The sequence below is a fragment of the Lipophrys pholis genome (assembly GCF_963383615.2).
Source record: "Lipophrys pholis genome assembly, chromosome: 20".
Classification (NCBI taxonomy): domain Eukaryota; kingdom Metazoa; phylum Chordata; class Actinopteri; order Blenniiformes; family Blenniidae; genus Lipophrys; species Lipophrys pholis.
The window spans coordinates 10,835,579-10,849,152 of record NC_137648.1 but is presented as its reverse complement, the minus strand read 5'-3'; the positions used below and the strand labels follow the sequence as shown (position 1 = coordinate 10,849,152).

Below are 13,574 nucleotides of genomic sequence, written 5' to 3'. Positions count from 1 at the left end.
TCAGTGTTTCATATGGTCTGGGTTTTTTTTTTTCATTCACCAGATTTATAACGCCTTAGATGAGTCTTCTATTCTGCTCCTTTTTTTTTTCAAAATGTACCTATTGAGAAGTTTAGTCACCCAACATATTTTTCCTTGATGGCATTGTGAGCACAAAGTGAACCCGACTTTAATGCAAAGGGCTGTATCAGGGAAATACACCACACCTTAGCCGTTTCCATTTGAGCTCAGTGCATTACAGGTATAGGTTTGTGTCCATCACACCAATATGACGGCACATTATGGCTCTATTACTGAGTTTGTTATTGAACATTGAAAATTAATAAACATTTGATGACGATACTCCTACTTTCATCCTAAAAACGGTTCTGATGGACATTTCCCTCACAACATCACCAACACTCAACACTTTCATGAAGCAATGAACACACATCCCCTACATGTGATCGCTTAGTGTGCGGCTATGCTAAAGAATGCGTGCCTTGAAGCCAACGGAGTCCTGCATGTTATGAAACACTGCCACTGGCCATTTGGCCTAAAGTAGTATTCTACTATCAACTGCTCATAATTCTATGAGTTAAAGCATTTGAGGGAATGTCACTGAGTGTGAGGCAGTAGGTTGTTATTCAGTTGGAGTTGTGTGCAGTTTAAAAAACAAGCGGTCCAAATCACCTTGCAGCTTTTCCACTGACAACAGCCACTATATCCATACAGACCACCTCACCATCAACATGAAAAGAAGCACTGCAATAAACTAAAGAAGTCTCTTGCTCAGCATAACGTGCACATGCATAAATGTTCATGCAAGATAAAATAAAATGCAATAAACATCGGGTCAGGCCACCTTAGCCCAGGTTTATTGTCCAGACAACAGACTCAGACAACGCTTACTTTTACCTCACATGAACTGTCTGCAAGCTGTGAGTGTTTGTGTTCCTGAACATATCACATCAATTTTTTTTAGTCACTGGGACTCAAAGCTACATGAAACAGAAATCATTACATTTTAAAAGGAAAGAGACATTAACAAGAATGTATGACTGAGGATTGTACTTGTATTACTTTTGACTATATTTTTGCAAGACTCCAGTAGATCAATGTCAAGATCGAACAACTGCATGAGGACCAGGCCATCTGTGGGTGCTTTGGCGAGGGTAGGTGGCTATTTTAGAAAAGCATTTGCTAGAGGGCTAAATAAAGCATCAATATTGCAAAGTTGGCAACACTGATCAGGAAAGGCACTCAGAAAAATACGTATCCCAACAAGTACACTCTGCTCTGACTTGATCTACCCTGGTGCCTCTGGCAGGAAGCAGCTGACACACACACACACACACACACACACACACACACACACACACACACACACACACACACACACACACACACACACACACACACACACACACACACACACACACACACACTCTTATATTTCATGAGTATTCGAACGATGAAGACAAATGACAGAAGGAGTGGTGTGGAGGATCAAATAAACTTGTAATCCATTGGTTTCCATGGTGACAAATGTGGCGTTGGCGAAGCTAAGCGCTCTACCAAGTTCCAGTTCTAGTTTTTTCTGTTGTTGTCAATATTACACTAATGTTTCAATCAGAAAGCTTTACTTGATGCTTTCTAAAAGTCATGCCAGTTGTAAAAACATGTCATGATTAACTTTTATCTGTCACCGCGCGTGTGTGTGTGTGTGTGTGTGTGTGTGTGTGTGTGTGTGTGTGTGTGTGTGTGTGTGTGTGTGTGTGTGTGTGTGTGTGTGTGTGTGTGTGTGTGTGTGTGTGTGTGTGTGTGTGTGTGTGTGTGTGTGTGTGTCCACCTGTTTTACGATGACTTTGCAACTCTTTTTATTTTTCACATTGTCAGACTCATGAACGTTGGCCAGTGCAGGTTTTCATTTTGGTCTCTCAGATTTATGGGGACAATATCCTGATAAAGATCCAGCCACAATCGAAGCTTTGGTTATAAATATTTATGTGGCTTAATTATTGTTCTACGGGTATTCTTCAATGAAGTTTGACCTCTGATACTCCTAAATCGATTTTTGCTGAATTGATGAACAAATCACGAAATACCTCTGACTTCACACTCAAAAGGCTTTTTTTTTTTTTTTTAAACCAGCGATTCTATAAAACAATAAATAAAATAAAATAAAACCCCAAAGCTTTGAATATCACTGCTTCATGTGTTAAATGTAGAGGACAAATCTCTGTGTCCTATCATACGTGTGACAAGTGTGACAAACAGTGGCAGAACTTTGCCAAAGAACACAAACATTGTACATTTTGAACACTTAAAAATACGCAAACGTTATCCACATGAGGGCAGAGCGACACGAGGAACACCAAACCATCTGTATCTGGTTGAACCAACAGTCTCTGGATAAAATAAAGTCACCACACCACTGACCTGAAATATGAGCTTTTTCACTGTGTGATCAAAAGATCAGTCAATCCTTCCAAACGAAAAAAGAATGTCAACATTACAAATACACTAAATATATACGGATTGTTCATAGAGATTGGTTATTACAGAACATATAACAGTTATAAAAAAAAACCAATAAAAACTTTATCCTAGTCAACAAACAAATTATAATAATAACAAATTCACACCATAATGTTTCACTAAATACAATGATAACTGCCAAGAGGACTTTGACATTGTAAGTTACAGTCTTGTGTTTTTTCCTAATTTGTCCTTCATAGAAAAAGATGATCGATCAGCAGCTTCGCGTTCCGGTTGGCTGAAATTAAAAGTAGAAACACAGTGAAATATAAAATTCCCATAATTTCTTCCTCAGCTGAAACTTGAATAACTCACTTTGGCTCAGCGTGATCCTGAAGTTCAGCATTGAGGGTTTCAGGCAGGAAAAAGCACAGTCCTCCAGCAATAACGGGGATGATGCCATAAACCAGCATGGGAATGGTGTAATGGTAGACGTTTAGGAGCCTGATCAGCGGGGCCATGATGCCCGCCAGGCTGGCAAACATGGCGTTCAGACCTAAACCATTCTGCCTAGAGGAAGACCAGAATGAATCATTTTAAAAGGAGATAAAAAAAAAAACAACATGCCATCTGATGCTGGTATGTTATATAAAATCAGGTATTACTTTTGTTACCTTATAATGGTGGGATATAACTCCGCACTGTAAACATTAAGTGTTGAAGAACAGAAACTTGAAGCAAATTTTCCCACTACAGCTATGGTGGTTACCACTTCCGGAAGATCTGTTACAGAAAGAAAAATACATTTTTGAGTGAAACCCGAAGAAATAGTCAAGGCTTTTCAAATTTGAAATTTCCTAAAAGCTCGTTTACTTATTGTCGAAAGTTACAATCACCTCAGAAATGCATTGCCAAACTGTGAATTTACCTTTTGGCACTAGAAGGATCCCCAGACAAGAAACACCTCCAACAAGCAACACTGCAATGTGACAAATTCTCCTCCCGAAGTACTGAAGGAGAGGCACGCTTCCCAAACGGGCGGGAAATTCAACTAATCCAAAGACACACTGCGTGACGTAAATATTCAAACCAAAACCTTCAACGTTCAGGCTCAGACCGAAGTACATCAGACTTGTTGCAAACCTTATAAAGGGAAAGAGAAGGCTTCAGGTTCTGCTGGTTTTGCTGAACACGGTCGTGTGGCAAGTTGTTGTGGAGATGAATACTCACCAAATATAGTTCAGTATCAGAGCACGTTTTCTCAGATATGGCGTCCTCAAGATGTCCAACATACTTCCACTTTTTCTTGCACCCCCGACCTCCAGCTGAATCATTTTGAAGTCACTTGTTAAAATTATAGAAAAGTTTTGATTCCGTGTGTTTAATGCTGCTCACCCGGTCTACCAAGTTCTCTGGGACGTCTCTCCCGTTGACTTTAGCTGCCCTCCGGATCAACTTCACAGCCTCCTCCTTCTTGCCCTGCGTAAGGAGCCAACGAGCCGACTCCGGAAGGAGCCTTGTTGACCGATAAACCCAGAATCACAAAGGTGTTGAAGGCATTTAGCATTTCCCGTTGCAATGATACTGAAAACGATCCTTGTTGTTGTGGAAGAGTGACTCCTGACCAGTAGAAGATCCCCAGGACGAGAACCAGAGGGCTGAAGAGCGTCATCTGCAGGATCCTCCAGTTGCGGATCAGATAGGCGAAGCCAGACAGCAGCATCAGCCCAAGAGGGAAAGCAGAGTTGCATATAGTGGCGCAAAAAGCAAACCTGGAAGAATCCGTCCATTCTCCCCCTTCAAATCAGAAAGACAAAAAGGTTGTCTGGTCTGCTTGGTGTGTCTATTTGGTATTGTGAAATAGTAGTGCTGCACTGCTGCGACTTCTTATCACTCCAGCACATTAGGGATGCAGCTGAGATGGACCGCAGGACTGAAGACGAAGCATCACCCATCCCTGACATTCATTTTATTCTAGGAGCAACTCTCTGCACTTGTGCATTTTCCCCCGTCAGATTCATTTCATTTCCTGTCTACTACATGGCTGTCATGCGCCAAAGAAAGAAGATGCAATGGGAACATTATACCTACCGATGATAAATGCGTTAAACTTGATGCCTGCACTTGAGAAGCCACCTAAAAACTTGAGCACTATATAAACATAGAAGTTGGGTGAGAAAGCAACACCCACACCAAACAAGAAGAGCAGAAGAACTGAAAGCAGGATCACAAAGCGTCGGCCAAACCTGCGGAGAGACAAAAGATCACAGATTAATGCTTTCATTGATTGATTGATTCATGAGCAGGGAATGTTTTCTGGATTCATTTCTTCGATTCCAGCTGCGAACCCTTTAGGATTTCTCATTCTTTTCTGTCTCGCTTACTCTTTTTTTTTTTTTTTTGCACTTCACATTTCTGGTTGACACTGGTGATAAACTCCTCTCTATACAGTGATCTGTACCTGTCTGCCAACTGCCCCATCACGAAGGCTCCAACAACGAGCCCGAGCATGTAGATGGACTGGGACACTTCGGGCAGACTGCTCCTGTCACACACCAGATCAAACTGACGCCAGGAAGGAGGCGCAGAGCCAAGCACAAATAAAACTTCTAGTCAAAGTCAGTTCTTCTCAGCTGATTCCTGATGGTTTCATAAAGTGGGAATCACTAAGAAGGAGATGGAGGCTGCCTTGAACTCAGTAAAAGAACATCACGCTGACTCACTACGATGCAGTAAGGCCTTAAAGGAGACATATCATGCTTTTAAATCCTTCCTTTTTACATATAAATCATACAGTTGTGGTCTATACAACGCGAAACTGCAATGCTTGGGTCTAAATTCCTCATTATTAGAGCTCCACAGGCCCCTTTTCAACCCCTTTTCTGATGCGCTTCTGAGAGCAACTCGTTTTGGGGCGGTCTCTTCAAATGCAAATGAGACACTTCATACCCCGCCTCCTCTCCAGGTTGCAGAGGTGACACTCGGTTCAACGTCACCCTGTTCGGCCATCTTTGTAGTTTGATAGAACAGATACAATTATCTAGCGGCGCAGAAACTTTATATTCACACATTATTTACAAAATGTCAACAACGGAAGATTTGTCCATCCAGCCATACATGTTGGAGCCAGAGTCGGACCCGGCGGAGCCAGATGAAAATGACGATGATGCACCTGAAGAACAACGTCTTCATATGGATGTAACGCAATGGTGTGTTACTATATTTACACTAACTTCTCCATCCATGCCCACTACTACAATACTGCCTGTATTACAACGACTATTTAACACAGAAGTTACATTATAATCTAAAACGAGCACACAGCGCTAACATATGAAGACGGTGCAACTGCTAATGCTAACAAAACAATGACAGGGACGTCTTATCATCACACTTTTTAGCGTTATATACAGCTTACCGAAGTGCTCTGTTCGTCGTCTCCATAGATAGAAGGAACTGACCGCTCAATCAGACCAAGTCTTTCGGCAAATCCTTCTTTATACTGGCAGAGGTTGCTGAAGCAGTCGTCCTTAAAGTGCTTCGCGCACACAAAAATGACCTTACCCACAGATGTGGGTACATTTCTGTGAAAAATAAAACTCAACCAGGCACTTCGAAAAGGTTCTGATGCTGGGAGACGGTGTAACGAAGCTTGTGGGTTACTACATCCAACAACCGAACATTTCGACTTATCCTCTCGTAACTTCGGTTGGACTACAAAATCGCAGCGAGAAACAAAAATGGCGGATTGCTCGAAATGTCGATGTCCTAATTTGGCAGTTCCGCTGAGAATACTGTGACGTCATTGTTCAAAAAACGTAATAGAGAATAGAAAAATCGAAACCGATCGCAAAATATGACCAAAACAGAATATAAAGATATCAACGGAGCACCTGAAGAGACTACTTTGAACTTTTCTGTACTTCTAAACACTCTAAATATACAACAAAATGCATTTAAGGGCTAAAAAAGTGGATTTAGCATGATATGTCCCCTTTAAATAATGATATATTTGTAGAAAAAACCTCAAAACAAGTGTCTCTTACATCTGTCACAAAGCTGGAGGCGCCTTCAGGTGCCTCAAACATTGATCCATCGATACATCCTGTTGTGGTGTTTATCCCATAATTTTCAATGGTTTCCAAATCCAGATCCACAGGGGTGAACATGTTACAGCTCTCGAAGGTTCCATCCTGGTTGACCGGGATAGTCAGGTTTTTCTGCCTCTCCTCTGTCAGGTTGGTTCCGCGCTCCAGGATCCAGTCTGTGTTGCAGCGATGTGGGAAGGTCAAACCTGTGAACACCTGGCCGATCATATCAAATGCAGTAAAAATGTTCGGGATGAACACGGCGGCCACGACCCATTTCTGAAATGGACCAAACTCTCCGATCTCCTGCAGGATCTGCACAAAGTTGCTCATTTTGGTTTCTGGACTAACTCAGGCTATACGCTATAAGAGATAAACATGAGGGTTGAGGGGATGTTATATATCAAGAGTGCACTTGTTTCTCCTGTAAATGTTTAAACTGGCAATCACAGTGCTTGAGCTCATAAATCTACAAAAGGACAATAGGCTTCCCCACCATTTTTATCTTCACCATGACAGTGGCACCAAACACAATAGAGCATATAAAAGAGCTCCGATAACGGACTGGAGCCTCGGGTTTTTTTTTGGGCTTAAAGCCAACTTCAGATGCAGCATGTTGGGTATCAAACCACTCACCAGGAGTGCCTGGGATTAAAAGACGAACTGCAAAACAAAACAAAAAAAGAAAAACGTTGATGCCAAATGGCAATGAATAACCTCCTTATAAAGCAGCTTCATCAACACACAGTTCTACATTTCACAAATAGAATAAAGAAACCATGAACTAAAATGACCTATAGCTTCATGGAGCTGCTTTGAAAGCCTTTATTGAGCCGGTGATAAGGAAAAACGTATCTTATATAATGGTGTCTTAATGCGGTCACTTCACAGGGATTTTCATCCGGAGACCGAGAGCCTCTTCATGTAAATAATAAAACCTCAAAATTAACACATAATTAATGCAGTAGCTTTAAGTAGTGGCAGAAAATCACAAGACCATAAGAGGAAAACACGTTTTTTTAGTTGATAAGGATACATTTTAAAGTTAGGAAAGTAGTTCGAAACATGATATGTGTATTTACAATGAGTGAGAAGAAAATATATGCAAGTCAATGGAATGACTACAAAAGGCATGATTACGTAATGTCTGTAAGAGAGAGTTGTGTGACTATATTACACAATATATTGTGATATCTAAAGAGATGTTATCGAGACAATTTTCACCACTTCACCTTGAAAATTAAATTTTTATTTCAATTTGAGGCTTCTTTTGGTTCCTTAAACTTTATCCCATCAGATCCAAGAGCTCAAACCTGTGAACAGATCTCATGAAAACCTCAAATAATATCTGGAATATTTAATAAAGCTACTCAGCACCTCCTCGATCTCCATCGGTATCTGTCCAAAGTTTAAATCAATTTGATTCATAGCAAGATAACAAAAGTAACCGGAAAGACCAAGGTAGTAAACGCTTCATTGGAAAATCTCTGCAATTCTGTGTCTGTTCTAATTACTTAAATAAAACAATAGTTTACATGAACGTGACCATTCAGACTCCTTTTTATCAATATGATATCAGGCTGTAAAATAATAACTGTTAAATCAGTAGTTTTATACACTTTGCAGGCCTGCGCCCCGTTCACACGACAACGAATACGAGTGTATCCGCAAAACTTTCTTCACTTTTGGGGGGGTCCGTTTCCACGGCACCAGTGTGCGGATCCACTGTATCATTGAAGTTTTTTTTTCCGGCTCCCAAGGTGGAAAGATTCTTTCATGGTCACTGTTCCCTGGTACCGACACCGGAGGATATGAGCACTCTTACTGCGCATGCGTACATCTCTCCCTCTCCCTCCCCTTCCTTCTGATAATCCAGTTGTAAACAAACATGTTGGACCTTAGTGGTATTACTAGTGAGTAGTATTCTAGTTTTATCATCCATATCGGTAGTTTTATAGTTGAGACTCACCCCTGATAGCGTCCGATGCGTCATCAGTCCATACGGATGTCGGGTTCTCTCCATTTTCTTCACGTTTATAGCGTATTGTTCTCTGCACAAATGTCTGTGTGGTTTCATTACACAATCGACCAACAGCGCCCTCCCGTGGCCGGGCATAGTAACTACATCGTTGCCTGTGTGTCCGCTGCTGCAGTGTTTTTTTTAACGGATTAGGTGTGAAAACGTGAAACGTTGTCGTGTAAACGGGGCCTTTCGCCGGGCCGGCCAGCATTCACTCTCTCTGAACCGATACAGAAGTTGCAGCTGCAGAGCTCTGTGGCTGCAAAAAAAAAAAAGGTCAACTAAACAACTAGTGCAAAGTGGCGGATGTAAACAACAACAACAACAGAGGATTCATAAGGTCCAGTCTTGTTACGCTTTGCCATATTGCTCTGTACCACTCCGTTCCATCGATGCACTTATTGTGCGGTGGAATCGTGGCTTTTGAAGCATTTCCCGTTCATTTGTTCACAGTTAATGATCAAATGGGTAAACTTGTCCTGAAGTATTTGGCTTTTGCCAAAAAAAAATAATATCAAACTATCCTACCATCCATGACAAACTGAACTCTCTTAGTGAACCAGTATAACCACATCAAACGCTACTCATCCATGACAACTCACGAAATGAGGCACATCTTTTTCTGCTTCAGTAATCCACTGATGAGAGTGAATAATTCAACAATATTAAACTATATTGAGAGTTGTTCCTCACAATATGTAGTTTGAGGAAAATGCAAACTTTAGGCGTTATAATCACAGAAACAAAAAGTCTTTCAGCCAATTGTTTAATTGTTATTTGATTATCATATAAGTTTACAATGACATGCAAACAATGTAGAAGGTTGGAGTATGAAATACCTTTTTAGATTGTATTGTTTTTGTTTTGATAACTTGCATTTTATGTATGATTATTTGCGTATTATTTACATGCCAGAAAAAGATCTGAAAGATCTAAAAAGTCTATGCCAACACTTGCAGATAGTCGGAATGACCAGTTTATAATTCCCTGGTTGAGTCACTTAAGAGATCATTTGTACACATGAGTTTTGTTCACTTTGATAACTCAGTTGATGACATTTCCTCTGTTAACTTCCCGGTGACACAGCCGGCACTGCTGCTGAAGACCTAGGGCACCTAATTCACGCGTCAATATTTCCTCCAAATTACAATTTCAGAAGTTAAAACTATAGTATATTAATGAGGCTAGGGGAAGCACCTGTGTCCTAAACTATACATAAAAGTGTGTATTTGTAAAGCGAGATTGTGTCTTCGTGGTGATGTGTTGATGGACACCAAAACATTGCTTGTGAAAAAAAAAATCCGTTTTTTATGAGAGAAACAGGCGTTTGTCACACATTTACCTTCAGTGCAGTCAGATTAAAAATGTATTAAATTTTAAAAAAGCAACAAAAAAAAAGCATGTTTAAAGCAGAACACCCGTTGGAAACATGAAGAGAAACTACAGCTGAGAGAAGTGTCTTAAAAAACATCAGTTAACCACATGAGGGCAGAGCAGCACAACAGAAGAGCTGGGGAAAAAAAAGAAAACTATTTCTCTAAAGAAACAGTTGTTAATAAATACAAAAGGGCTCCGGGACATTGCTATATACAGCATAATGACTTTATACACAATACACAATCCCAATTTTAAAAGAGAATGCAACTTTATACAGATCATTTAAACAGTGGATTTTAAAAAGAAAAGAACATGGGAGAGCTGCTTAATTTACCTTCAGACATACAACAAACTAAGTGGACTCTGGGTTTGAAGAGCTGTGGTCTTTCTGTGTGGAGTTTGAATGGTTTTCTTCTGCTTCGGGGTTTAATCTTAACCCTAGCCCCACATTGCAGCTGTTGTCTGAGGTGTGCAAGTTTATGTGCCAATATGACTGATTGTAGCGTTTTGACCATTTGCCGCACTAGTTTCCGTAATATACTATTCTATAAATACAATAATTACTTGATCAATTTAAAGTTAACAAATTGACCAAATGTATTACATCTTTGTGCTCTTCAATTGTCCGTATTCCATCGTAATTGATCCGTTGCCAGCAGTGTCATCCTTGGCTTGCCTGAAAATACAAAATTAAACCCACAGTTACGTACAACTCCTTTGGCTTTATGTATTGTTATCAGACGGATCAAAAACTCACGTTGTTTCTGCATATTCCTGAAGTTCAGCATCGCGAGTTTCAGGCAGTAGTAACGACAGACCACCAACAACTACTGGGACGGTACCATATATTATCATGGGAATGGCGTGATGGTAGACGTCCAGGAGCCCGATCAGGGGACTGATTATTCCAGCCACACGAGCAAACATGGCGTTCAGACCAACACCGTTCTGCCTGCAGACAACAGACTCGTCAACCGTCCGATGGCATCTCATATGAAACAATCCAGACATTTTTTTATTGATGTATAAAAAAAGAGAGAGAGCGAGAAACATTGCCCGTCTTACCTTATAATGGTGGGATATAATTCTGCACTGTAAACATAGACAATGCTGAAACTGCTCGTGGCAGCAAATTTTCCCAGTACAGCCATGACTGTTACCACAATCGGAAGATCTGACAAACAAAGAAAAACACATTCCTGTGAAAAACGTGAAAGAAGTCGCACATTTTTTTTTTTTTTAGAAAAGACGCTTTTTAGAGAATCAAAAAGGTCAATTCAAACAGTGTCACATGTGATTCATTCAGAGTGTCAATCTCTACGAGGCTTCGGTTTTATCATTCCGCATCATTTCGTGATTCATTCTTTTCTTTAAAAATCTGATTGATAATTACCAAACAAACAAATGAGAAATTACCTTGTGGAATGGCAAGGATCACCAGACAACAAACACCTCCAAGCAAAAGCACCCCTGCTTGACATACTCTTCTCCCAAAGTACTGGAGGCAAGGTAAAGATCCCAGACGTGCAGGTAACTCAACTAATCCAAAGATTACCTGCGTAAGGTAAATATCCAGACCAAAAGTTCCCACGTTCAGGCTCAGTCCATAGTACATCAGACTGGTCCCAAACCTAGAAAGTGAGAGAAGATTTCTGGAGCTCTACAAAGACGATTGTTGAGACGTGGCAGTATCGCGGCTGACATTTGAAACTCACCAGACGCAGCTCATGAGGAGAGCACGTTTTCTCAGGTATGACGTCCTGAAGATGTCCAGCATGCTTCCACCTTTCGTGGTGCCTTCAATCTCCAGCTAAATAATTCAGGCAGGATTTGTTTTGGTCACAAATTTATTGTCGGTTGATGTGTGTTTGGTGATCCTCACCTTGTCCAAAAGGTCCTCTGGGACGTCTCTCCCATTTATTTTAGCTGCTTTCCGGATCAACGTTATGGCCTCGTCCTTCCTGCCCTGGGTGATGAGCCAGCGAGCCGACTCTGGAAGGTTCCTTCGTGACACACGTTCACAAACGATAATAATTTGATTCATGTTTTCTGTGAGGAACGAGCACATATCAACAAGACCCAATAAGCGGCATGTGCTGACCAGTAGAAGACTCCCAGTACAATGAGGAGAGGGCTGAAGAGAACCATCTGCAGGATCCTCCAGTTGGGGATCACGTAGGCCAATCCAGCCAAGATCATGAGTCCAAGAGGGAAAGAAGAGTGGCAGATAATGGTGCAGTACGCAAACATGGAAGAGTCACTCCATTCTCCTCCTTCAAATCAACAAATCAGAAAAACAAAACATTACACGTTGCGCTATACATGTGTATTAAAACTCATGACTGAGGTGCGACAAAGTCCCTTAGCTTTTGTGCCAAGTTTACTTCTGCAATTGATGCCACACCCGAACCATAATATTGTGCAAGAAACTGCTGAGGTTTGGATTAGACATTTTTTAAAGTCCATTGCAGCTCACAATGAGCCGTGAGTGGCACTCACTCATGTTATTTAGTAAGCAACCTACACCTTATTTCATGAAGAGAAGAATAAATCAGAGCAGATGATTACTGATCAAGACGAAATGACAAAATAACAGCAACAACGACAAGGACACAGACAGAGGGCATTAAATTCAGCAGTTATACATACCTATCACAAAACTATTACCAATGATGCCTGAGATAGAGATGCCACCGATACTTTTGATAACTATATAAACATAGATGTTGGGAGAGAAAGCAGAACCCACGCCACACAGGAGCAGCATCAATATAGACAGCAGGACCACAAAGCGCCGGCCAAATCTGCAGAGAAACAAAAGAGGAAATATTATATCCACATCCATAATCTCACATTCCTAAGTAGGTTTAGGAAAGCCGTTCGAACCTGTCAGCCAACTGCCCCATCAGCAGGGCTCCCACCAGGAGACCGACCATGTAGATGGACTGTGACACTTGAATCAGGCTGCTCTTCTCACACACCAGGTCAAACTGACGACAGGAGAAACCAGCAAAGAAAACGTCAAACTGAGGTTGAAATGTTTCCTCCCTTCATGTCATTGACAAACACACGCGCTGCAAAAGAAAACTTTTGCACTTAAGTCAGCAAGTTAAAAGAAATGAGAGTCTCTCACGTCCGTCACGAGGCTGGAAGCACATTCGGGTTTGTCAAACTTGGATCCATCGATACACCCTGTTGTGGCGTTAAGCCCATACAGCTCAATGACTTCCAAATCCAGATCCACAGGAGTGAACATTTGACAGCTTTCAAACTCCCCATCCTCCTTCACTGGGATGGTCAGGTTTTTCTTCCTCTCCTCTGTCAGGTTGGATCCAAGCTTCAGGATCCAGTCTGTGTCGCAGTGATGTGGGAAGCTGAGGCTGGTAAACACCTGGCCAATCACATCAAACGCTACAAATATGCTGGGGATGAACAATATGGCCACCAAACGTTTCTGAAATAAACCAAACGACCCGATCTCCTTCAGGATCTGCCCGAAACTGCTCATCTTTGCTCGAGGAAGGCAACTGTGTAACACGCAAGAGAGAAAGAATTCATTTTAAGCACAAGTCAGCTCGACTCTTGTCCTCCAAGTTAATATTTAAGCTGACAACCATCATGTGATCATA

The 13,574-nt window shown here is 41.3% G+C and overlaps 1 protein-coding gene across 1 annotated transcript; it reads right to left on the bottom strand.

Annotated features, from left to right (window-relative positions):
• Positions 1-2,557: 2,557 nt before the first annotated feature.
• Positions 2,558-13,453, bottom strand: LOC308125880 (solute carrier family 22 member 13-like; the record flags this gene model as incomplete). The annotated part of the gene is made up of 10 exons (XM_080489920.1): positions 2,558-2,758; positions 2,836-3,030; positions 11,011-11,119; positions 11,362-11,576; positions 11,661-11,755; positions 11,828-11,948; positions 12,047-12,218; positions 12,595-12,749; positions 12,832-12,935; positions 13,079-13,453. 10 exons carry the CDS (start codon positions 13,451-13,453, stop codon positions 2,683-2,685), a joined length of 1,617 nt encoding a protein of 538 aa, XP_080346046.1. The 3' UTR covers positions 2,558-2,682.
• Between the last annotated feature and the right edge of the window lie 121 nt (positions 13,454-13,574).